Source organism: Xyrauchen texanus, chromosome 21 (genome assembly GCF_025860055.1).
Source record: "Xyrauchen texanus isolate HMW12.3.18 chromosome 21, RBS_HiC_50CHRs, whole genome shotgun sequence".
Lineage (NCBI taxonomy): Eukaryota > Metazoa > Chordata > Actinopteri > Cypriniformes > Catostomidae > Xyrauchen > Xyrauchen texanus.
This window is the reverse complement of record NC_068296.1, coordinates 14,812,097-14,836,975: the sequence shown is the minus strand read 5'-3', so window position 1 is coordinate 14,836,975 and position 24,879 is coordinate 14,812,097. Positions and strand designations below refer to the sequence as shown.

The following is a 24,879-nucleotide window of genomic DNA, read 5'->3' as shown; positions in this document are numbered from 1 at the left end:
GACACTCTATACTAACCCCTACCCCTAATCCTAACCTTTGCTTACAAAGATTTACCATGTTTTTACTACAGTAAACATAGTATCACCATAGTGTTTTGTAGTAAAATCATAGTAACCACAAAATTAAGCGTGGTTACTATATTAACACAATTTTACTGTAGTAACACCATTGTTAATTTAATTAAGACTATGTCTTAAGCCGAAAAGCACGGTTACTGCAATGTTATATTTTTATACAACAAACAATAGTAAAACCATGGTTAAATTTCTCTGTATCAAACATGGGCCTCATTTTTGTTTTGTTTTTATGATACTGTTTTGTATTGTTGTGCACTGGAAGCTCCTGTCACCAATACATATTCCTTGTATGTGTAAGTATACTTGGCATTGGCAATAAAGCTCATTCTGATTCTGATTCTCTTCAGACACTACTACACTACTGTGAAGTTTGTCTTCTATTTATGTGTTTCCACCAGACTGTTTGAGTGCAAATAGTGGCGCTGTGCAAGGCACTCCGTAAAATGTAAAAATATATCTGAAAGGGATATCTAAGGTCCAATCACTGTTTGGCACACACCCACGCTCCTGCGGTAAGTGCGATTATTCATCCAACACAATAGAGGGCAGCACGTCCGCGAGATTCAACAGCTCTGCCAGCGCATTCATTCTACGTCACAGTGCTGACGCGGCCTAAGCGGTTCATCCATTTCAAGCTCATACGTGTCTGTCTCTTTTCACCCAAGATAAGGATTGGAGAGGAGAATAGTCTAGAGCCATGCCCAAAGGTGCCAACAAACAGCAGTCAGAGGAGGATCTTCTCCTGCAGGACTTCAGCAGGAATCTTTCCGCTAAATCCACGGCGCTTTTCTACGGCAATGCTCTCATAGTGTCCGCGATCCCGATCTGTAAGTTTATACTGAAGACTGCTCTCTGCTATCTCCAATTATTCTATTCTATTCTGTTACGTTGCCTGCAACAAACCATCTAATATCATACTCAGAAAGACATTGCTTGGATCAAAAGAATTCTCTGTGGGGAGTTTGTGTCTCAAATACTAATTTTTATATGATTTTGCTTTTGTCTTTGTAATTCATCCACTAAATGGTCTTTGATGATCAATGACATCTATTAGTCAAATCCTAGGGCAACACATTTTGCGTTATTAATTGTTCCATGATTACAAGAAAGATGCCCCCTTTGGGTTGTATATTTTTGTACTCCCCTGGCGGTTGCTTATTTGTCTTTTCGAAACAGGGCTGTTCTGGAGGATCTGGCATATGGATTTGGTCCAGTCCGCAGTGCTGTATGCAGTCATGACCCTGGTCAGCACATACCTGGTTGCCTTTGCTTACAAAAATGTCAAATTTGTCCTCAAGCACAAGTAAGACTTTGTCACTTTGATCTGTCGCCCACCACACATTGTGTTTCAATGCACTTAGACTAGGGTCCGAAATGAACACCCGTCAAGCGCCAAATGCGGTTACGTTTTCTGTTTGGCAGGAGCCGGAGTTGTGCTGAATTTGGCTGCTCTTCCGAGCTCACTGGCTCACACTCACATGCTCTGGTTGTAGCAGATTACCATGAACAGAGTGCTAATTGACTTCATACAGACTACATATTCATTTAAATCTACACTATGTAACTTTTGGCCCTCTAGTAGTTAAATAATAAAACTCCATGCGTCTTGCGGAAGAACATTGTTTTGGTTGTGCTTCGGCTCTGCTCCTCGGTGCGGATGAATATGTTTCGAGTCACCAGTGTACACAAGGATACAGGGCATCTTATCAGAGTGAATGAACAAATAAATAATGAAAGAAAGGAAAAGACGGATATACAAAAACATGTAATCTGAGCAGATAAGTGCCATATCGTATGTTGTTGTTTTGCTACCTCTGAAAAGACAAGCCGAAGTTGATTCAGGTTTTATTATGGGCTCTGTCGTATTCCCTTTTTGCTTGTAGACTCTGATTTGTTCGGGGTGTCTTTGTTTTTACAACCGGTGATTCCCCGTAGGTTTGTCATTTTGATTGATCCATGGTCAATTTTTCTCATTCGTTGTGACAACAAACTTTCAGCTTCATGCTACTCCCACACCATACATGCGCTACAGTAGCCAGAGCTTATTTACTCTGTGTACAGATATGACGTGAACATGCACGGGCGAATGATGTATGTTTGCAATTTCCTGCAAAATCCGTCCCAACAGCTCTAAAATATAAATTATTATTAAAGGTTTATCAAAGCGAATTTGGGTAAAGACAAGACCTGGTTTGGAAGATGGATTTTTGTTGCATTCTCTCTCTCTCTAATAACATTTATTTTTTTTTGTTTTTTACAAAAAAGTTACATAGTGTAGCTTTAATTAAATAGTAGCCTTTTGCAGTTGAATAATCACTTTGATTCACGTAACGACCGGCTTTTCTTGAGGTGAAAACTTATATTAAAACAAACAAACGGAAAGGGCTTAATACTACTTCTAATAATAATATATCAATAGTAATTGTATAATATTTAAGCAGGATCTCTGTTAAGTTGTATTTTGGATTGTGCTGTGAAGTTCTGTATAAAATCACTTACATTTTTTGTTAAATAATACAATATTATGTTGAGAATAAATGGTTCTCTTTTTATTTGATTAAAGTTTTAATTAGTCAATTTATGTAGACACCATTTTGATGATAAAATTGAAATAAACTGTCAGCAATTTTGGCGAGTACTGAAAAGAAAGTTTCGGGATGGTATTGGACCTTCTCTAGTAAATCTATGAGCCGTCTCTCTTTAGTGAATTAAACAGACTTATGAATCAGTTGGGACTGACTGAATTAATTGACTCACTCCAAATAAACCAAGAACTGTTACTGTTTTATGTGAACTTAAAGCTCATGAGAGTTTCAAACTGGTTGTTCATATGACAACATGTAGTTTAAAATACAAATGTAGTTTTGTTCTAATAAGTGAATAATCTGAAAAATAATTCTAAATGGACTATCTGGCAAAAATGGTTCCCTTTTAAACATGCTAACAGTATTGTTTATTTTTCTCTCATCTACTGTAATAAATTGCTATTTAAATAACTAAATAAAAGAAATTGGCCAGTAAGAAATTGAAAACCAGCCACCTTGACTGTTGGGCTAAAAAGTTCATTTCAGACCCTGACTCAGTCTAGTTGTTTAATCCAGAAAACTGAATTGATTATCACAGAATTTTTTTTACTATTACTTTTAGAGTCGCCCAGAAACGCGAAGATGCTGTGTCCAAGGAAGTGACCCGCAAGCTCTCTGAGGCTGACAACCGCAAAATGTCCCGCAAAGAGAAGGACGAAAGGTAAGCTTATCCCATTTTTTGGAATTAACTTTAAATGCTTTTGGTAGTTAAAGTAAATGGATTTTACAACATCTGCCTTTTATGTAACCTTTTGATTTTATTTCCACAGAATCCTTTGGAAGAAGAATGAGGTCGCTGATTATGAGGCCACAACTTTCTCCATCTTTTACAATAACACTCTGTTCCTCTTGCTTGTCATCATTGCCTCTTTCTTCCTGCTGAAAAATTTCAACCCAACAGTGTAAGCACTTACTTCCTCTCCACCATACACATGACATGTTGTTTGTTTCATAATGTTTTGGTCAATACACCGATCAGCCACAACATTAAAACCACCTGCCTAATATTGTGTAGGTCCCTCTCGTGCCACCAAAACAACTCCAACAATTATACAGAGCGGTTTTCTGATTTACTATAGACTTTATCAGTTTGAACCAGTTGACCTCTCATCAACAAGGCATTTCTGGGGGCCTGGGTAGCTCAGTGGTAAAGACGCTGGCTACCACCTCTGGAGTTCGCTAGTTCGAATCCCAGGGCGCAAGGGGAAATAAGGCATTTCCATGCGCAGAACTTCTACTCACTGGATGTTTTTTGCACCATTCGGAGTAAATTCTAGAGACTGTTGAGTGTGAAAATCCCAGGAGATCAGCAGTTACAGAAATACTCAAACCAGCTCATCTGGCACCAACAATTATGCCATGGTCGAAATCAATGAGGTCACATTTTTCCCCATTTTGATGGTTGATGTGAACATTAATAGAAGCTCCTGACCCGTATCTGCATGTTTTTATGCACTGTACTTCTGCCACATAATTGGCTGATTAGATAATCACGTGGATGATTGTTGGTGCCAGATGAGCTGGTTTGAGTATTTCTGTAACTGCTGATCTCCTGGGATTTTCACACTCAACAGTCTCTAGAATTTACTCCGAATGGTGTCAAAAACAAAAAACATCCATTGAGCGAAAGTTCTGCGCATGGAAATGCCTTGTTGATGAGAGAAGTCAACAGAGAAAGGCCAAACTGGTTCGAACTGACAAAGTCTATGGTAACTCAGATGACCGCTCTGTACAAATGTGGTGAGAACAATAGCATCTCAGAGTGCTCTTTAGAGATGCAGGTTTGCGCTATTTTGGCATCACGAGGGGGACCTACACAATATTAGGCAGGTGGTTTTAATGTTGTGGCTGATTGGTTTATGTTGAAAGTACCAACTGCATTGAAGTGTAAAGTCTCCCCTTGATGTTTGTTTTACAGGAACTACATTCTGTCCATTAGTGCCTCTTCAGGTCTGATTGCCCTGCTGTCTACAGGGTCCAAATAAGAGAATGATCACATCAAAAGGAGAAGATGAGGAACAAACAAATGAGAGTATTATTGAGTTGGGGGAGGGAGGGGTAGAAATTATAGAAGGTTTGTTATCTTTTTGGGATGGAATTTATCATTTAATCTGTAAAACTTTCATGAAATTTCATGATCGGTAAATTCTGAAAGGCCTTTTTTTACGTCTGGTCTTTTTTGTTTTTGTACAAATAAATTACAGTTGACTCATGTCTCTTTAATATTTTTCCTACAAGGAAACACACAACACATTCATGGATTTACCAGACATATGCATTTTTATTTCAAGCATATAATCTACTTCTATGTACTGTTTACATATTTATATTTACAGAATTCACTGTGGCCATACAGGGAGAGAGATGGGTGATATGATAGAAGACACTGATGCAGAGATTCATTACAGCCTGTTAATCCAACATGTCCTATTTTCTCCTAAAACAATTTTACAAACTTTAGAAAACAGTAGTTACCTCATGATGTGATCTCTTCAACTTTGTAAATTACATCATTTACAATTGAGAAAAGCTCACAGTATTACACTCATGGACCCATGGGAGAATGGGTAAGCCCTAATGTTCATGCAGGTTAGAATCAAGGCACTCCGCAGGGAGATAGACTAAAGGTAACACTATGCGCGCACACACACACTCTACTATAAATATCCATTAGAAAGCCTTCTGAATTCTTTGGGCATCACATCCAAGGTTTTTCCTAAAAATTCACTGGTTTACTAGGATTTCTTCTACACAGAGCCATCAGGCAATTCTCATGAAGCCTGTCAAGAAAATGTGCTTGTACTCTTTATCAAAAGAAACTGTTTAAAAAAAAAGCATTTATAAAATGAAGCCTATTTCTTGTAGGACTGTTACACTGATTATTTACATTGTGGTATTTCAGTAGGACTTTTTTCCCTCCTAATTGTCTTAACAATTTAAAAATAATTTTTCATATTGTAGAAATCAGTTAAGTATTTGCACATGATAGGAGTACTCCCTTGGGCATGACCTTTCATTTTCGCAAAGGGGAAAGAAAAGCGTACAGCAGCATCTTATGTAATGACAATCAGTCACTGCTCTGTTATTGGACACTTTCATTCATGGATTAAATTAATCCTAGTTTATTGTGACATTACAATGACATTGGTGACTAGAACCTACATTGTTTGAATGATGCAGCATCCAAGCCACTAGGTGTCAGTGTAAGCCAATGTAGGCCACAAGACTAAACAAATGAAGTTCAATTGACAGGCAATGAACGTGAATGGGGCCTAACCGTAAACGTTAAATACTGACTGTTTTAAAAGTATAGCCACAAGACATAATGTGTGTTAGCGTGATTTTAGTGTGATAAAATTATTATTCTTTACTCTATCTGTGTAAAGTTATTTTCAATTTTACAACTGTGTTGCCATGACAATGAAAAGGCATTAACCCTAAAACAGCCATAAAACGATGAAACAACTGTACAACTCAAATAATATACGAGTTTTAACAGAAGAATGAATGTGTGCTTTTATAAAATTATAAGCTTCACATTTCTGCCTTCAAATCCTCCAAAAATTGCTTCATTCACTTGCATTACAACCAAAATTTTTGTTTTTATTTGTTTAATAACGTAATTTCCTTTTTGTTTAAAAAAGGCAGGACTAGTCGGAAAAGAAAAAAAGTCGTTTCTGGTAATTAAACATTATGCCACAAATTCTGTCTTGTATTGATATACAATCTTATATTTTTTTGTATTGGTTTGATATGACCAGGACATTTTATTGACAGGTTTCTTGAGAATCACCCCATCGACGAAAAAATAAAAATAAATAACAAATCTGCTTATTTCCTTATGAAATTTCAAGTAATTCTAAAAGCTCTGAGTATGTAAAATACTGCAGGGTAAGCAGCTTGCCTGTGTTAAAATACCAAGTGCATGATAAAGTATGGCTTCAAAGTATGGATAACTAGAGCTATAATAAAAACAAACACAAGGCACCAGCAAACTGTCACCCCTAATATTTCTGCCATGCATATTGGGAGATTCTCGCAGAGCTCTAATTTGGAACTTGAGACTAAAGGATGACCGGACCTAAATAAGAAACTGGTGGGATTCCAGAACAATCATATATAAATTAACACTGCCATTCATGCATTAGGCTGCTGGCTTTAGAAACAATATGCATGTTTCTAAGAACAATTCTAATACTGTAAATTTATACTGCCATATGGATTGAGGTCAGTTTATAATACTGTTGCATGTTCAGTCAATACATATTCATAAATTTGTTAGAGTGATGCTACTCTCATTAATTTAAGTCACTTCCAAGATAAGAGGTGTGTCCTAACTTTTTTAACACAGGTAGAAACACCTGAATCCCATAGCATGAAACAAACAAACAAACAAATTATTTTTCAAATGTCTCTCATAAAAATATCAAACAACATTACAGGCTTTCTTGCACAAGCAAAACAGAATCTTTATGAATGCACAAAGTCAGGTCTGGTGACCGTTCCACTGAGTCTTTGCTCTGGAACCAGGTTTACAATTACTGCATTTGAACACAAGAGGACGACATGCTTTGTTCCTCCACTCTGCCCAGTCCAGAATTCCCGACATCCCAATGGCTGATGGTTTTGAGAGCAGAGGCCAATCATGAATCAGAATATATTTCAATATCATTTCTAGATGACATCAGAGCAATGCTCAACAGCATTGCTGTTAATGAAAGAAGCTCTCCTTCAAGGTGCCTTTATGAAGTGACAGCTTGACACCACTTAGGGATTCTCACTGTAGTTTTGGAATGCAAAGGCACACCAGTAAAGATAGAGGGGATGCAGGTGCAGGTTGTGGTGGACAGCATTCTAAGGCTCCAGAGAGAGGCCAGACCATTGATGAAAAAAGACTCGGAGCAGGAACCACTGAGGGCATATACACTGCTACACACTTCATTTACTATCCCAGAGGCCCTAGGACCGGTAGTCCTTCTTGCTGTATGGCCTATTCCCAAGTATATGATCAATATCTGAGACCACATGGGATGTCATCTTTGGAAGTACCTGAATGGACAACAAATGAAAAGAAAACAGGAATTAGTTAGGAAATATGCAATACATTGATTCCAGAACTATGGTGACACTGAAACTAATAATAATAACTTCAAAGTTATTTGGTATAAGTATAGTTGAGCCAAACAGTCAGTCACTGGACAGATCATAGTATAAGAGATGTGATTTGCTATTGCACAGCAGAAAGTTGCCTCTGAATATAAAGTTAGAATAGGAGACAGTATTTTAACATATAAAAGTTATTTTAAAAAGTAGAATTACAAACAACCCATTTAAGTGTCTGTGATATATGCAGAGATACATTTAACCTTTTGTATGCTCACCTGAATGGCTCCCAGGTTTTCGGTAAGCTGTTCTGCATTGGAGGTTCCTAATAGTACAGAGCTTACTCCTTCATTTCGCAGACACCAAGCTGGACAGAAAGAGTGATGAAAAAGACAAGCATAGTTATGGACAGGTCAGTTAATAATGATCCCTTACATTACTATAGAACTTTTCTGGATAGTGTCACATTCAAAGTGCTGCACAAAGAATGGGGGACTCCCTTAAACCACCACCAGTGTGCAGCATCCACCTTGATGACGTTAAGGCAGTGCGTTAAAATTATTGATTGTTTGGATCAACAATAAGTTAAGAATAAGAATGAAGAACTGAAGCCATGTGGCATCCATTCTAGCTAACAAGTAAATACTGAACTGACAGTTCCATCAGTAGCAGAAGTCTCGTTGAGACGCGCGCCTTACCAACAGCAAGCTGAGGCAACGTGCAGCCCAGCTTTTCAGCAATATGGCCGAGTTCCTTTAACTTAGCCTGCTGCTTACGTCCATCCTCACTGACTATCTTGTCTTTCAGCCACTGGTACGACTGAAAAAAATTCAAAGGAACAAAGCAAAACAAAACCAAACCAAAGACGACACACAAAAAATTATAAATCAAAACAAAACAAGACAAAATTTGTAAATCTTGTTAGTCTATAACTCTTGTTACCTTCATAGCCGCCCTGGACAATTCTGGGATACCATTTTCATACTTCCCTGTGATAATCCCACAGGCCAAAGGGGACCATGTCATGGCCCCCACACCTACAGACACACAAAATGTTATTATAGTATGTCAGCTAGAGACAGTATACGATCAATTCATGAGTTAATGAATTCAGCAAATGTGATAACATCATATTTAGAGGGTTTGGTGAGTAAATGTAGACTGATGGTTGACACCTGCCTATCTTATGGTAGAGCTCGGGCAGCTGCACTTCCACCTTCTCCCTCTGGAAGAGATGATACTCAGCCTGCTCACACACTGGAGGAATCAGATTAAACTGCCTCGCTACGGAGTAAGCCTCCTAGAGTGAAAGAGCGAGAAAATAAAAAACTGTATTTTGCCATTGGTTGTAAATAGGCTATGTTTTAATAATTTATGTTCAGTTACTTTTAACAAAAGTAAATTTTTTCACTGTCTTTTTTAGTGGATGTATGAAGTCATTTTTCCCACAAAGATGTCCTTGAAGAGCAACCACAGGTGTTCATCATATTAACATCACATATTATGGACATGAAAAATACGTTTGTCATTTCTACACAATATGTTACTTACAAAAACGTAATTTTGTGATTTGTGTTGTTATATAATGCAAAGACATTCATACATTTTTAAGAGTGGCTTAACTGTACAAATACGTCTTTGGTCCACTCTATATTACATTTGTAATATACATTATTCAATATATGATCTAAAGGATGCTTTCATAATTTCTCCACTGCACCTCCTGGGCAGCAGATATTGCAGATATTATTCTTTCATTGCAAATAGTTTTTTTCTCATTATATATACATATAGTTATATCACATTACTGATGACACCCCTTTTTTGTGTGTGGATGCACTGAGCTCTCATTATCCCTCTCCCTTGATATTAGCACATGCTGTGAACCTATGTTCCAGTTGTGGGAGTACTGCGTGGGATGGATTTGGCGTGACACCAGTACATGCCATTATCACTGTTACACAAATTACAGGTCATTTCCATGTCTCCTTTCTGGCTGTTCCTGTAAAACACCTTGAAAAAGCCTCTATTTATCACCCATGAATTAATAAAGCCAAAGCTTAATTACAACATATCTGTTTGTGCAAAGTTGCTTTGGGCTACACTGCAATTACAGCAACATACAATACATAAAAATATGTGAAGTAAACAAAATACCCAAGAAGAGCTAATCTGTTGTCAATGCAAACAATGTTTGCCCCTGAAGTGCCTGTTTTTTATTGATCTTTATACAGAAAGCCAGTAATCAGTTTCAAACCCAGTTCTTACCAAGCAAAATACCACACAACCAAGTGCTTAGTTAGAGATCAAATCCGACGTTTGGATCCTTTGTGTGCACTCTGCAGGGTGCCTTAAGATGGGAGCTGCCAATATCTGTCCAAATATAGTCTATGTTCCCCGGTGTGTCATTCTAAAATTGACCGGTTAAATATTTTTCTTTTAATGTTGTCAGTTTCTGTATCTGAACTGATAGAGCATGGCACTAACAGCAAAATGGGTTTAAATGGATAAAAAGTAATCTCATCTTAATGATACAGTACATTTCTCTCAAAATCATGCATGGTAACTTGCTGAAATAAAACGAATGTTTATGAAAATGCTTGAACTCACCATTATTTCCATAGCTGTCCATCTTGAGGTACCCCAGTACATGGACATGCCTTGGTTTATCACGTAGGTCATGGCTCTGACTATCTCTGAGGTGTAAAAAATGCACAAAGCAAATGCTGTTACCAGACATGCAGCAAAACCTTGCTTTTTACATTCTGATCTATTTATTTAAAGGGGTAGTTCACCCAAAAATATAAGTTTGTTCATCATAAGCTCACTATGTTGTTCCAAACCTTTATGACTTTCTTTCTTCTGTAGAACACAAAGGAGATGTTGGGAAGAATGATAGCCTCAGTCACCATTCAATTTCATTGTTATGAAAAGGAGTTCTCTTTTTGTGTTCCACAGAGACTGAAAACTATCCATGTAATCTTAACTTTACTATTACCATTTCCTCTCTGCATGAAGCATCATCTAATGTGTATAATAAAAAAGTGTACAGTAAAACATCTCCAAACAAACAGACACTGAGTCTGCATTGAGGGTGTTAGCTCAAGAGAGAAGAAGAGATAGTGGGGGAATGGAGAGAGGAAAGTTTGCAGAGTTGGGCAAGCAGTAGTTAGTAAAATAAAAAGAGCAGTCAAATTCGCCGGTCTCAGACTTTTTTCTGCTGTATTCAGTGTGGCTAAATCTGGTTTGGTTCAATATAGTTTTATTTGATGTGTCTGTGCTTGAGTTGATTAAGTTCAGCTTGACCTCTTTCAATGTGACTCAATTCAACAAGTGCACTCTTGCGGAATAAATGCATAATCAACTACAGCTTAACTTTATATTCCCTTCAGCTTTTACCCTTCGGGCTCATGTAATAGTAATCAGCTTGTTCCTGCGTTGCAGGTACGAAACAGATAAAGAGCAAGAAAAGAGAAGGACAGAGAGAGAGAGAGAGAGTCAGGGGACTGCAGAGTCACTAAGGAACTTTAATATGCATTGCACACATACTGAGGAGCCAGCACTAAACTCTGGACACTTTACGCATCAATGCAGCAGAAAAGCACTGCATAGCTATCAGCCTGTCCATGACTAAGAGAAAGAAAGGGAGAGAGAGAGAGAGAGGGGCTTCAACGTAGCATATACCATGTATAAAGACAAAGAAATTGAGACAATCAAGGTGCAACGAGCCAATATGTCAGTCACTATGTTAGCTGCATTGAGAAGCTCTAGCAGGTACAAATTTAAAAGAGACGCACTGGAGTTGGTTCTTTGAACTGCTAGTTTTGTCGTTAGTTGTTCTGTTTTGTCTTTAGTTGTTCTATTGGTGCAGCAATAGCTCTTGTCAAATAAAACACATGTATGGCCCAATGCCTCTCTTGAAACAAAACACACTATTGGAAAAACTTTTTAAAATCAATCAAGTCTGTCAAAGGGGTTAGCAAAAATGACTTAGTAAGATTTCTTGAAACTAGAATAAATATGAAAATATTCATGAATATTAAAGACTAGATATATACTTAAGCAGTGAATATTGAGCAAATTTAGTGTAGCCTTTTCAGTGTTTGAAAATATTCTTGAAATATCACTCAAAACAACTTGTTCTGTACAACGTTATTTTAAAACACTTTAACCCTTCAATCTCTGAAGGTGTTTTTAAAGATTTCCTGTTTCAGTGTCATACCCAAAATTAAAGGCTTATAATAATAATAATAATAATAATAATAATAATACAAACTATGCAAGGAGGGTGAAGTGTTTGGTATTTGTAAAGTGTTCAATGGAAAGGAGGAGGCGAGAACCAGCTTGACGATATAAATAATAGACTTAAAAGACAACATAAACACACACATGACGGACATGTCCGTAAACGATCTCTCTCTCTCGCACGATCCTCTGCAGTCAGCCTTTATCCCTCACTGAGGTATAATTAGCCTAATACGGGACCGGGTGTGTAGGATCACGACCTGGCCCTGCCCTCCGCCCTGCCACAGTATTGTAAAGAAACTTTTCAAATTTTATAATGATATAATATAGATAATTATACATCCTGAAACTCTCTGCCTAAGAAACTGCTGATAAATCACAAAAAATAGTGCCAAAAATGAAATTTGTTTCGTGTTTTTCTTATTTGAAATGATATATCTCTGGGTGTAAATAAGGTGGCTCTGACAAACTGCTTTTGTTTTGTTCCCAATCATGTCAACTCTATCTGAGAAACATTTTGTGTTGCTACGACAAAGCAATTAAAAGTTATAGCATTACAAAAATAATTTGTGTACAAAAACGCATTGAGTTTGTATAATTTACATGGCGCCATCTCCTGGTGGCCATATGTAACATTGTGCTTCATGTGGATTATCTAATGATCTATGCCTCCGATTACATTTTGTGTGGGCTCCTTTGAAATATAATAACATCCTCTAAGTAATGGTATGTGATATTTTACATTCTGTTTATTTTACATGAAGTTATAAGCGAAAACGCCATGTAACCAACACCAAAATAATTGTCAAAGACATAATCTTAGCTATTGCTCGCTATGTGAAATTTGACCAGTTCAAGAACTCAGAAAACAAGTCTTAAAGGGATAGATCACACAAAAATGAAAATAATGTCATGATGCACCCTAATGCCATCCCACATGTGTATGACTTTTTTCTTCTGCTGAACACAAATGAAGATTTAGATGAATATCTTAGCTCTGTAGGTCCATGCAATGCAAGTGAATAGTGGACAGAACTTTTAAGGTCCAAAAGGCACATAAAGGCAGCATAAAATTAATCAGTTTGACTCCAGTGGTTAAATCCATATTTTCAGAAACAATATGTTAAGTGTGGGTGAGAAACAGATCAATATTTTCACATTCTTCTTTTGTTTTTGGCAATTTGCATTATTTGTGCATATCACTACCTACTGGGCAGGGGGAGAATATTTATTAAAAAAGGACTTACAGTAAATATTGATGTGTTTCTCACCCACACCTATGATATCGTTTTTGAAGATATGGATTTAATCACATTTAATCGAATTGACTGCTTTTATGCTGCCTTTATATTCTTTTTGGACCTTCGAAGTTCTTGCCACCATTCACTAGCATTGTATGAACTACAGAGCTGAGATATTCTTCTAAAAATCTTTGTTTGTGTTCAGCAGAAGAGAGAACATCATACACATCTGGGATAGCAGAGAGAATTTTTCATTTTTGGGCGAACTATCATGTGACAAGGAGGAGGGCTTGGCCGGTGGCCGGGCCGTGATGGAGCACGGCCGGTGCTGAATCAACTGGCAATTCACAGGCAATTTACAAAATTGTTATTTTTCCTATTCAGCCTATGTTATGCTAATAATTTAGCATATTGCTGGGCCTATGCAGTTCATGGTAATAGTAATACATCTTAGTGTTTGATTTCAATATTTTTTTTTTTACTTTTGTACGATTAATTTAATACTAACAATTTTAGTACTGTTTTGGGTCACCACATGGTGTCCAATATAAAATATGGGTGCTGAAGCAAAACTTGTTGAGAACCACTCTATTGTATATTGGATGCCTTTTCATCTCCCGTGTCCCAGGCCCCACCCACAAAAAGTTTTCCTACACCCCATGATTTTAAGTAGTTTATGCAACAGCCCTGCACAAAACACATTATTAAACAGTAGATTCGATTTTCAGCTTCACTGCCCTGGAAGCTATATTGTCTACCTGGGGTTACAAGATGAAGGTTATTCAGAGTTATTACTGTGATGGCAGCCTGGGGACTGCACTTAATCGTAACCCTGTTATCATGACTACATCTTTCAAAGATCTCAGATCTTCAATGAATGTGTGTCTGAAGGACACCAACGCTTATAGTCCGACAGACTCATTCTTTTGTACCTCTCTGGCTTTTAATGCAGTATTGTCATCTCTAACTTTCCAGAACTTTCCAGAAAGTCCCCCAAAATGCTTTAGTGAAAGTCAAAAAATATTTCTTCAAGGAAAAAACTTTGATTAATGACTGAAAGAATTATTGGTCTCCCAAAGCCATCCAGCTATACCACACAGATCCCTGAATACAAAGATTTTCTCATTTAATATCTGGCAGAGTATAAATGACTCTTTTGTCTCCTTAATGCAACTCACCCTCCATTGGTGTGTTGCTATCGGGACGGTTGGCAAAGACCACATCTACATATTCCAGTTGCATTCTCTGCAGGGAGCCCTTGAGCCCTGAAATAGAAAATGGTTGACGTTAGTTTGTGTGGGTATTTGTTTATGTTCCCTTTCAGAAAATCTGCCAGTGTTTACCCAACAATGTAGCGTGATTAGTTGCACTGGACAGATAGGTATGTCCTAAAATTTTGCATGCACAATGACAGACCATACAGTTTGCTTTTGAACTTCAATAAGTTGAGATTTTCAAGTAAAAAATGGGAATACCAGATTTGAAATTCCCTACTCAAAACATCATATGACCTCAAAGCATTCCAGTCAATCATACGTCATGTTCAAATGATCACATCACCAAGAGATGGCACCATGACTCAACAAGAAAAATGTGTGTTCTTATGTCAATTATAGAAAAATATAATAGTAATGCACACAAAACAACTTCCATTTTCATTTCTATTTTGCACCGATTTTCCTGGAAGTGACCATTTTTCTCTCTTGAACACATGGGATGTCAATTCGCATATTGTTTTTGCGATATTCAAATTTTTAGCATTTATAAAATTTGTAACTTGGATGGAATCGTGACTAATTTGAATGTCCAAAACAAAGGATGGCTGAGGACGAGTCATTCTTATTTATGTGGAAATGTGTGCTACCTAGTTGGTTAGGGTTAAGTTTAAGGGTAGGGTTAGTGTTGGGTTATTGTTTTACTGACCAATCAGGAACACTTTTATGATGAATTACTGATTTGTTGAATCAGGTATGGCTTTCTTCATGAATATAAATGAATCTTGCTCTGCCATCCTACGTTTTGGAAATTCACACCCCGACTGATTACAAGTGGATGTTATGACTTCAAGCACCATTTCAGTGATAATTTTAAAGTAGGTGTTGGAGGGAAAATCTGAGTTTTGAGTTGTCGTGAACGCCTCATAAGCTTCCCACAAGAAAAAACAAGTGTGCATTTGCTGGCGTGTTGCATCTCCTTAGTTGCTCCAGGAATTCCAAGTATTGCTTCTCATGTAGCCTGGTAGTTGACTTCATCTAACACATCTACATCTAACTGGCCTTTAACCATCACCTTCTTACCACAATGGGGACAAATTTAGCAATCTGAGGTAAGATAAGGCTTTACAGTCACTTCAGACGGGGAACCATGGTGATTTTCAGCAGTATGAGAAACTGGCAAGCCGAGGAAAGATCTGAGATCGATCAATAATGTAGCACAAGGTAGCACAAGAGTGTCAGCACAACTGACCTTTCCCAAAGCAGGATCAGATACAGTTCTTCAATCTGTCTTTTTCAGCACAGCTAAACTATTGCTCTACATCATCGCTCTCACTAAGTGGTGATCTGATGAAATCAGAATAAGGAAACAAGCATGTCCTGGTTGAGGTCTCACAGTCCCCAAGGCCCTTTTAGTTTTTCAAAAAATGTACCAAGAAAAAATATATAAAACATGAATACATTTCACATTCTGAGAATTTCTAAATGGTGTACACTGTGGAAGTACCCTTCAGCCAGTTGTTTATTATGATATCTTTTATTGTATTTTTCAATGTGCTTTTGTTGTTGTTAAATCAATCCAACACAGGAGCAATATTACTAGAATGGATACCTTTCACGGTTCTGAAAAATGCATGCTGGCTTTGTGATTCAACAGAGGGTTAAAGCTTCAATCTGTCAAATGGGTTTTGATTAGGTCAGAAGACTTGGGCGTCACTTTGTTTAAACAAGTGGTGGGGCATCCATCGTTAATGAATGAATATCATGAGTGTATATGTTTGCATTTTGCTTTGGAATTTAACTGGAAATGAGTGCTAGGTGCGGTGTGAGTAGAGCACACGTCTGGATGCACAAGAGCACATCACGGCCCGCTGTCAGGCAACGCTGCAACAAGCACTCATTATAACATAAATAACAAACTCCGGTGCTGGTTCGACACTTATTATAACAAGCACGAATAAAATGGAAACTCCAAGCTAGAACAGGAGATGTTTCTTCTGCATTAGACACTTAACAGACGAAAGCTATTTCAAAAAGTGGTGGGGACAAAATTGGCAAAGGCATAACATGGTAGGGACATGTGCCACCTGTAAATGACACCTTTGTCCGAAAAACATGAAAGAATTTGAAGTGAAGATAAGAAGTTGAAATTACTATTGTTTTTAAATCATTGGGATCTCTGGGACCCCAAACATATGTTAATTTCAACATAAAATGAGGGTTACAGCATCATCTATTGGACAAATAACTATCCTCGTTGATTTTTTTTACATTTTATATATTTTTCTCTGATAGAGCCCACATGGTCAAGAGCTAACATGAGCGGGTGTTTCATAATATCCATGTTAACTGAGAAACAGATTGTGTGACTGAACCTATTTGCCAAGCATGTGTCAAAAAGACCAAAAATGTGTCAGTCCATCCTTATTTGTGAGTATACATGTATACGAGTGGGTGCATGCTTTGCAGCCTAACCAGACCAATGACTGAACCCAATGCAGTTATGGAAATATCTGCCGTATTCACAGTCAATGAAGGAAGCTGCAGGTGGGGGAGTGCAATACATTCTGAGCTCCGGGTTTGCAAAATAGGTGTCTGGCCCCAAACATGCTGGCATGGATGAAAAATAATGGCCAGTGCAGTGCAGCGCATACACCCAATCATTCATTTTCTACCTCTCACTGTAACCTTGAATATCTAGGCCACGGGTGAGTATTAGTTTCATGCCTCAACTTTTCTGTAACTTTGTCTACAGTGATAGCAGCAATAATTGAAGGTGCTCTCAGCATTTTTTGTTTATGTTATACTGGCTGATATGGCAGCTGTCCTGGACTAATATAGGCAACTAGTGGCATGGATGCAGTATCATAAGCAATAGTTTTCATTTACAGATGCCACTTTACAAATGCGCTATTTACAGTCAGCCGTGATTAATTTATTCTGCAAGCAAAAGTGTCATACAATAGCTGATCATGTAATTTAAATGTGTTGGTCCCAATGAGGCGACTCCTTCCATGTCAAATTAAACAGCATTTATTAGGCTGCTGATATGACTCTCATTTTTCATCTTATGCCAGTGTACATGTTTCCGAATATATTTTTTCGTAACATTCATTTCTTTCATGGTTAAACTTTAATGAAGAAAAAATTACAAAGTGCAATATTAATACTGCAATATGAATGGTTCTCATACATCTTATTACTTGTATACTATTATTTTGATGTAATAGAATGAGTCAGTGCTGTCACAGGATGTCAGAATGTAGCATCACTCTTGTTCCCCACCATTGATAATCTGTTTACTCAGAATTCAAGGAACTTGCTTGTGTGTCAGAAGAAACTTAGTCAAAAGTAAATTATGCAAAAAAGTAAAAGTTTTATTTTTGTAAGGTCATGCTCAACTTGCTTGCATTTTGGCTTTCTGCTTCATGATCATGTCAAATGTGTGTGTATTAATGTGTGTGTGTGTTTATTCTGTGACTGATGGTGTTAAGTGAGTTGCTCGTATGTGTGGGTGTCCTTGTTATGCTACCTGTTAATTCTGCCTGCCACACCAACACAAACACTAAAGTCAGCATGACATCAAACCTGACCTTATTTACTAGCTTAAAGCACCTTTCTGTTTTATTGTGCATGATTCACGATGCACATTTTTTTCAAATAAAAAAAATCTTCATCTTCGTCTTCATCTTTTATCAAAATGTCATAAATTTGTCACACTTTATATTATATGTCTTTAACATTATAATACATACAATACAATGTATTTACTATGTAACTATGTGTTGCTCTGCAAAATTCTCACAAGATTCACAATAGCTGCTACTGAGGATGAGGTATGGGTAGGTTTAGGAGTAGGGGTAAGTTTGGGGTTAGAGGTTAGAGTTAGGTTTTAGGGTAAGCGTCGGATTAGGATTAGAAGTAACATTAACAGTTTAACTACAAATGAAACTAAATGTAGGTACAATGCAACAACACATCAGTACATAATAAGTGCATTGTAACAAATGCTTAAGTACCTAGTAATTAAAGACAACTTTCCTATATAGATGACATCACAAATCCATCTTTTTTTCCAACTCCTCCCCTTCAAACACCTGATTCCATTCTGAAATATATATTCAATATGAAATATATTCACTTTTTTTTCTCGTTGCATATCCTGTTTCACTTGTAAAGACATCAGATTATAGAAATGGTTTGCGCACAGCGTTTGTAAAATGATTTACGCACAGCGTTTCATGCTGACTTTAAATCCACTCAATCAATGCTAATCGTGAAGCCACATATGTCTCACACACACACACACACACACACACACACACACACACACACACACACACACACACACACACACACACACACACACACGTTGTGTTTCCATGTTTTATGGGGACTTTCCATAGACATAATGTTTTTTATTCTGTACAAACTTTATATTCTATCCCCTAAACCTAACCCTCACAGAAAACTTTCTGCATTTTTACATTTTCAAAAAACATAATTTAGTATGATTTATAAGCTGTTTTCCTCATGGGGACCGACAAAATGTCCCCACAAGGTCAAAAATTTCGGGTTTTACTATCCTTATGGGGACATTTGGTCCCCACAAAGTGATAAATACACGCTCACACACACACACACACACACACACACAAGCTGTGATCACAGCATAAAACATGCCACAGATAGAAAGTAAGGGTCTATAGAAGGGGGGAATGTGTACTTCACCTTCAATAATGTGTTTCCTGGAGAGGCCTCGTTCTGTCTCTGCTCTGTGGTAAAAATGAGATAAGTCAGAGCAAAGTTGTTCAGCCTAGCTTCTAATCATGTCCTCTTTTTGCCAAAATTCTCCCAACTCATCTTTTTCCACTTTCAAACCACCCTTTTGCAATGTTCACTTTTAAACTTCATAATAAAAAAATCCCAGAATTTTGATGGCACATTTAAATGCTCTTTATTATTCATGAGAAAGGATTTGCAGAAAAATTGGAACAGGCCTTTTTATTAGTCTTATCGCACTCCCCAGCTGCACCTACTACCAGAACACCTACACACACTGCACTGATAGAGAATACGCTGGGTCAGCTCTTGACCCGCGCAAAGCTTTATAATTGCATTTGTGAAACGTGGGGATCCACAAATGTCAGCGTCAAGTCTGCTGCTCTTTAGAATGTGCAACAGAGTTAGAATCATGAAATATTATGAAACAGTTATTTCCGGTCCTTCCGGGCAAGCTGCGTTTCAATATTTATTATACACTACCGGTCAAAAGTTTTGAAACACTTGACTGAAATGCTTCTCATGATCTTAAAAATCTGTTTATCTGAAGGAATATGCTTAAATGTTTGAAATTTGTTTTGTAGATACAAATATAATTGTGCCACCATATTAATTTATTTCATTATAAAACTAAAATTTAACTACTAAAAAAAAAAAAAAGATTTTGAAATTGATGACTTGGATCAAATAATAAAGAAATGCAGCCAATAAGTGCCCAGCATATAGATGGGAACTGAAATCTCAAGAAGTTGGTTGATTAAATGCCAGGAGTACATGTCTGCATATTCTAGGCAAAGGGTGACTACTTTGAAAATGCTAAAATATAACACAGTTTTGATTTATTTTGGATTTTGTTTAGTCACAACATAATAAGTTTTTATGACTTTACTATTATTCTAAATGTGAAAATATAATAAAAAATGAGTAAGTGTTTTGACTGGTGGTGTATATGTTCAGACATATTGCAGTTTATTTTGTATATTGTATGTATGATCTTTTGGGACACTTCACTATATGTATCACTTTGTGTTTGCTAGCTGACAGTTGTGCATTTTGATCATGTTGTGCAACCGTTGATCCTGCTTTAACTTCTAAGCAGAAGTTCCTTTGGAACTATTTTAAAAACTGTAGAATAAATGTAAATTACTCAATCTGATTGGAGAAGCAGTGTTCCAACTCTGCTGATATTTACTAAAGCAAAACAGCTGAGTGAGAAAAGATTCAGTGAATTTTGAAAAATGTGGTCATTGAAGGCATTTTGTATCAAAGCATTTACAAGATGATCACAGTTCAGTCCACAGACACTGATGTTGTGTTGATAGTATGAAGAGTTTTGAAAATGTTTACTAGGTATGGAAAGGTTTTGAAGAAAAAAGTAATATAACTAGTATTGGGACGCTTCAATGTTTGTATCACTCAGTTTGTCAATCTTCGTGCCTTTCCAGACCTTTGGCTTCATTTGAAAGCATTTTTATTAACAGAGCAAAAACAAAATAACTGACCATAATGTGTCTAAAATGTTGTTAATTGTGTTTTTGCATCCATCCATGGTTTTTTCAATTGTTTTCCTATGTAAACATACACTAGGTGGACGTCTGTGCGCCACGTCACGCTGTTTGTTTAAGCACCTCGTGCAGCAGTGACACATTATTAGATGGTCTCAACTGTTAAAAGCACATCTTCTGATCTGATCTGTTCTATCTGTTGCGCTGCGTTTAGTTTTTTTAGTGCAAGAACTTGTTCGGTCTGAACGGCTCCTTAGTTACTCCATAGTAACTTCTTGTTGACACAACTGTTGCATGAAAGCAATTTCTTCAGGAGGTGACATGGATGGTGTGTGCAAATTAAGAGGTTACTCACTTTCCACCCCAGTAGATCTTTGTAGTTATAACCAGACTGGATCGCCTTGAGAAAAGAACAGAGGAGAGAAAGAACAAGTGCGAAAGAGAGTGAAAAAAGAGCTACATATATGCACAAATCTTCCAAAATAACCTTCAGAGGATAGTAACATTGATTAATACATAAAACAATAATTTGCATCTGTCCCTGTCAGACAGTTAGTAGGCCATTCACTGGTCTTTTGACTTCATTAAACAGAAAGAAGGCTATTGTGGCACAACTGTAGAGGCAGAGATGCCATTGCTCTGTGATGACACATGCATAACCTTCATCAGTTATCGGCAGGTCTCCAAGATTTGTTCTCATCTGCATTGTAAATGGGTGTAAATGAGCTTTCATCAGTGTCAACTCGCACTGTGTCCAAAAAACAACAACAACTGAGAACTGCCATTTGGGCCTTACAAAAAATGAAGACACATTTTAATCAAGAAACCAGGTGCTGTGATATTTAGATAAAGTGTGACTTAAGCCAAACCCAAACATGTAACACATATTAGACCAGGAATTATATTATAAATGATTCAGTGGGCTCAGCATCTTGCGGTTGACACAAAGGAAAGAGTTTCACACTTTTTGTCACTGTATATAGCAAAACAGGGCTTGTGTAAAAACACACGAACTTCTCATGAACCATACCCTCCATTGAAAAGCAAGAGGGATAGCGAGATGGAGGCAAGTGAGGAAAAAAGAGGATGAAAGGAAAAGAGAATAAAACATAAGCTGGAGGGAAGAAACTGGGTTATGAGGGAAGTAGGGAATGGGACAGGAATTAAAATATGGGAGAGAGAGAGAGAGAGAGAGAAAGAGAGAGAAGATATGAACGATTGAGGAAGATACGAACAAACTGAAGAATAGAAAGAAAAATCAAGGATGAACCGGATGGTAGTTCCCGAGTGAAAAGAACTGGACATTCTCTCCTCTTTTTCAGAACAGCTGTGGATCTCAAGGACCACTTAACCTTTAATATATTTCCATCAAAAATTTACCAAGATCAATCCAGAATGAATTTATGAATTTTAATTTGGTGTCATGGGATACTGAGACATTGGATTTCCAAGAGGAAATCTGGATGCCAATCACTGAATTCAACATACAAATAAAGAGGTCATGTGACAAAAAAGTAGCAAACTAGTTTTTTAAATGTTTATTTAGGCCACGTACACTACAAAGCATTTTCGTTTAAAAACGCATTTTGTTCCCCATACGTTTAGGCCTTCCACTCACACTCAGATCAAAACTGAGCTTTACGAAAAACGCTTTCCCTACTGGATACATTTATAGTGTTATATTGTGGAAAGGGATAACTGAGATATCTGATAACAATGACATATTTGTTGCCATGTAATGCAGTCTAGTGATCCATTCAACTCAAAACAATGAAGATGGCACCCATATTGTAGCAATATTGTTGTGCCTGCTAGCCACTTTGATAGCGTTGTTAAAGATAAATTTTACTTTGTACAACCTTCACATTGACTTCATTCAAAAGTGATGGGAAGTTTACTCAAAATTGCTGTCCGTTGATGGAACACGAGGACAATTGGGTTTCAGACCGTACATGAACGGTGATTTTTTTTTGCATCCAGTATGGGGATTTAAGCGTTTTCATACATTTCAGTGTGGACAAGCAACTTTTGTAAAACACTTCAAAATGGCAGCGTAGACCGAGAGTGCTTCGAAAACAAAAAATCCATTCTCAAATGTATCAAGATTAATGTGGATGTAGCCTTTAAGAAATAAGTATTCAGTGTAAACTACACATTATGCAGTAGTACACTAGTATCCATTGCAAACAGCCCATATCTAATCCATCTCTGATATCTTTGCTCTACTGCGCAGCTAATGTGGTTAAGTGAGAAAACTGCTGAGAACTAACTACAACTGACAAATGGCATCAATCAAGCGATACAAACTAGCAACTTCCTAGCAATCAAAGATGTTATGAGTGCAGAGGGAATGATCTATTTGACTAATGAGATGTAACTGATGCTAGAACCAGCAGGTCCACAAAAACTACAAAGAACTCCAGTTACGATTCCACTGAAGAAGAGCTTGCACCATGAGTAACACAGATATTTTCAGATCAACCATACCTCCAACACTTCTTTTTGATGATATTCCCCAGTATGACTTCAGCTCTGTAACAGACACAGAGATGTTTATAATGACTCATGGAGTAAAAATGGGTAATCTTGGCTGAGCGGAGTCATACTCACTTTCCTGCAGCATACACCTCTGCTGTGTCAAAGAGGTTGACCCCGCTCTCATACGCTATAGTCATTAGCTGTTCCGCCACCTGGAAGACACATGCACACACATATGAATGCATGGTACACCTCCAAAGAGACATAGAATGGTCAACCTATATGTCAGTGCCCTCAAAGTAAATGTTTCATGAGCTTACTGGCTAATTATATGTATGCTGCACTATTTTTTACTTTTATACATAAAATCCTTGAAATTGTATTCTCAGTGCTGGTGCATTACTATGCAAAATCAATGTATGCAAGTTCAACCTCTGTTTGTCTTCCAAACAAGCATTCAATTCATATTGGACCTACAGTATGTGCTTGGTGTTAATGCTTTTTGCAACATGACTAGGCCCAATTTTTCTCTGGTTCCAATTAAAACAACATTCAAAATAGATTTACTGTACAAGTCTTATTTTAAAACCTCTGTGACACTTTTGCACTATTTAGCCATCAGTCAGTCTGAGTTGAATAAGTTGTGATTGTGTTTCAACAAATAAAGAAATCTTTTATTCTTGGGTGTCTCTTTGTGAAGTCTTACAATGGCTGGAGCAAGTCTCACTTGTTTATCCTGACAGCTGGCCATTAATCTCTCCCACACATTTGAGATTAATTTAGGCTCAGTGTGTTTTGTTGTGGGGTGGGCAATAAGTGAACTTGCAGCAATATTTCACTGGGAGAGAGAGAGTTTGTGGGTGTATGTTTGTGAATGTTTCTGTACGTGTATGTGTGTCCCTTTGTGTTTTGCTTTGTTTTTGAATCATCTGTAAAAATCAAATTGGGCCAATTCAGTCTTACTCCTCCCCTTTGAGTGTCCCATGATATCCCTCAGGTTACAGCTGTATAGAAAAGACTATGAGATTTTTGACTTCCACATAAAGTCTGGTCAACATTGGAGCTTATTTTGGCCAAGAAACACTCACTTAGACAGAAAGAGAATGTCTGACTGATATGGAAAGCAACCAACTACAGTTCTTTTTGTTTTTATTTGAGGGGCTGTCAATTGATATACAATTTTTATCGAATTACTTATATGGTATGCTGATCAAAATTGTAGAGATTCTGGTATGATAGATTAGTATTTGTGAAATGACAATTTTGTTTGTTTGTTTTTTATTTGGTGTAAGAATTGTCAATGAAGTGGTGCAGCTCTTTATATATTCTTAGCTTTAGGATTAAATGAACATGTCCTCCCAAACTTTACTTGAAACGCCACTGAAGGAGCTTCTCATTCTAATTAGAGGATTTTTCTGTCAAACTCAACATTCTCCTGACTAATCAATAAAGAGCTACTCAGCCAAGAAGACTACCCTCAAGCAGTGGAATAGAGAAGAGAGACAGTAAGCAAAAAAAATGGGAAAATGGCATAAATAGGGGGCCTGGGTAGCTCAGCGAGTACTGATGAATCCAGGGTGTGCTGAGTGACTCCAGCCAGGACTCCTAAGCAGCCAAATTGGCCCGGTTGCTAGGGAGGGTATAGTCA

The 24,879-nt window shown here is 37.3% G+C and overlaps 2 protein-coding genes across 7 annotated transcripts in view; one reads left to right on the top strand and one right to left on the bottom strand.

Annotated features, from left to right (window-relative positions):
• Positions 1 to 681: 681 nt before the first annotated feature.
• LOC127661514 (translocon-associated protein subunit gamma) lies at positions 682 to 4,871 on the top strand. The gene is made up of 5 exons (XM_052152251.1): positions 682 to 905; positions 1,255 to 1,381; positions 3,226 to 3,324; positions 3,434 to 3,565; positions 4,582 to 4,871. The coding sequence occupies exons 1-5, from the start codon at positions 776 to 778 to the stop codon at positions 4,646 to 4,648; spliced, it is 555 nt and encodes a 184-aa protein (XP_052008211.1). The 5' UTR covers positions 682 to 775; the 3' UTR covers positions 4,649 to 4,871.
• Positions 4,872 to 4,887: 16 nt separating this feature from the next.
• Positions 4,888 to 24,879, bottom strand: part of kcnab1a (potassium voltage-gated channel subfamily A regulatory beta subunit 1a) — a 133,178-nt gene continuing 113,186 nt past the window's right edge. For 4 of the 6 annotated variants that reach the window (XM_052152245.1, XM_052152248.1, XM_052152249.1 and 1 more), the window contains 11 exons: positions 23,364 to 23,443; positions 23,241 to 23,285; positions 21,109 to 21,153; positions 19,198 to 19,241; positions 14,431 to 14,517; positions 10,377 to 10,462; positions 8,946 to 9,066; positions 8,709 to 8,803; positions 8,465 to 8,585; positions 8,045 to 8,133; positions 4,888 to 7,712 (listed from right to left, as the gene is read on the bottom strand). In XM_052152245.1, coding sequence (XP_052008205.1) covers positions 7,623 to 7,712; positions 8,045 to 8,133; positions 8,465 to 8,585; positions 8,709 to 8,803; positions 8,946 to 9,066; positions 10,377 to 10,462; positions 14,431 to 14,517; positions 19,198 to 19,241; positions 21,109 to 21,153; positions 23,241 to 23,285; positions 23,364 to 23,443 — 903 coding nt within the window. In that variant the 3' untranslated portion in view covers positions 4,888 to 7,622. The remainder of the gene's footprint in view (positions 7,713 to 8,044; positions 8,134 to 8,464; positions 8,586 to 8,708; positions 8,804 to 8,945; positions 9,067 to 10,376; positions 10,463 to 14,430; positions 14,518 to 19,197; positions 19,242 to 21,108; positions 21,154 to 23,240; positions 23,286 to 23,363; positions 23,444 to 24,879) is intronic. The other 2 variants (XM_052152250.1, XM_052152246.1) reach the window with 1 other exon arrangement.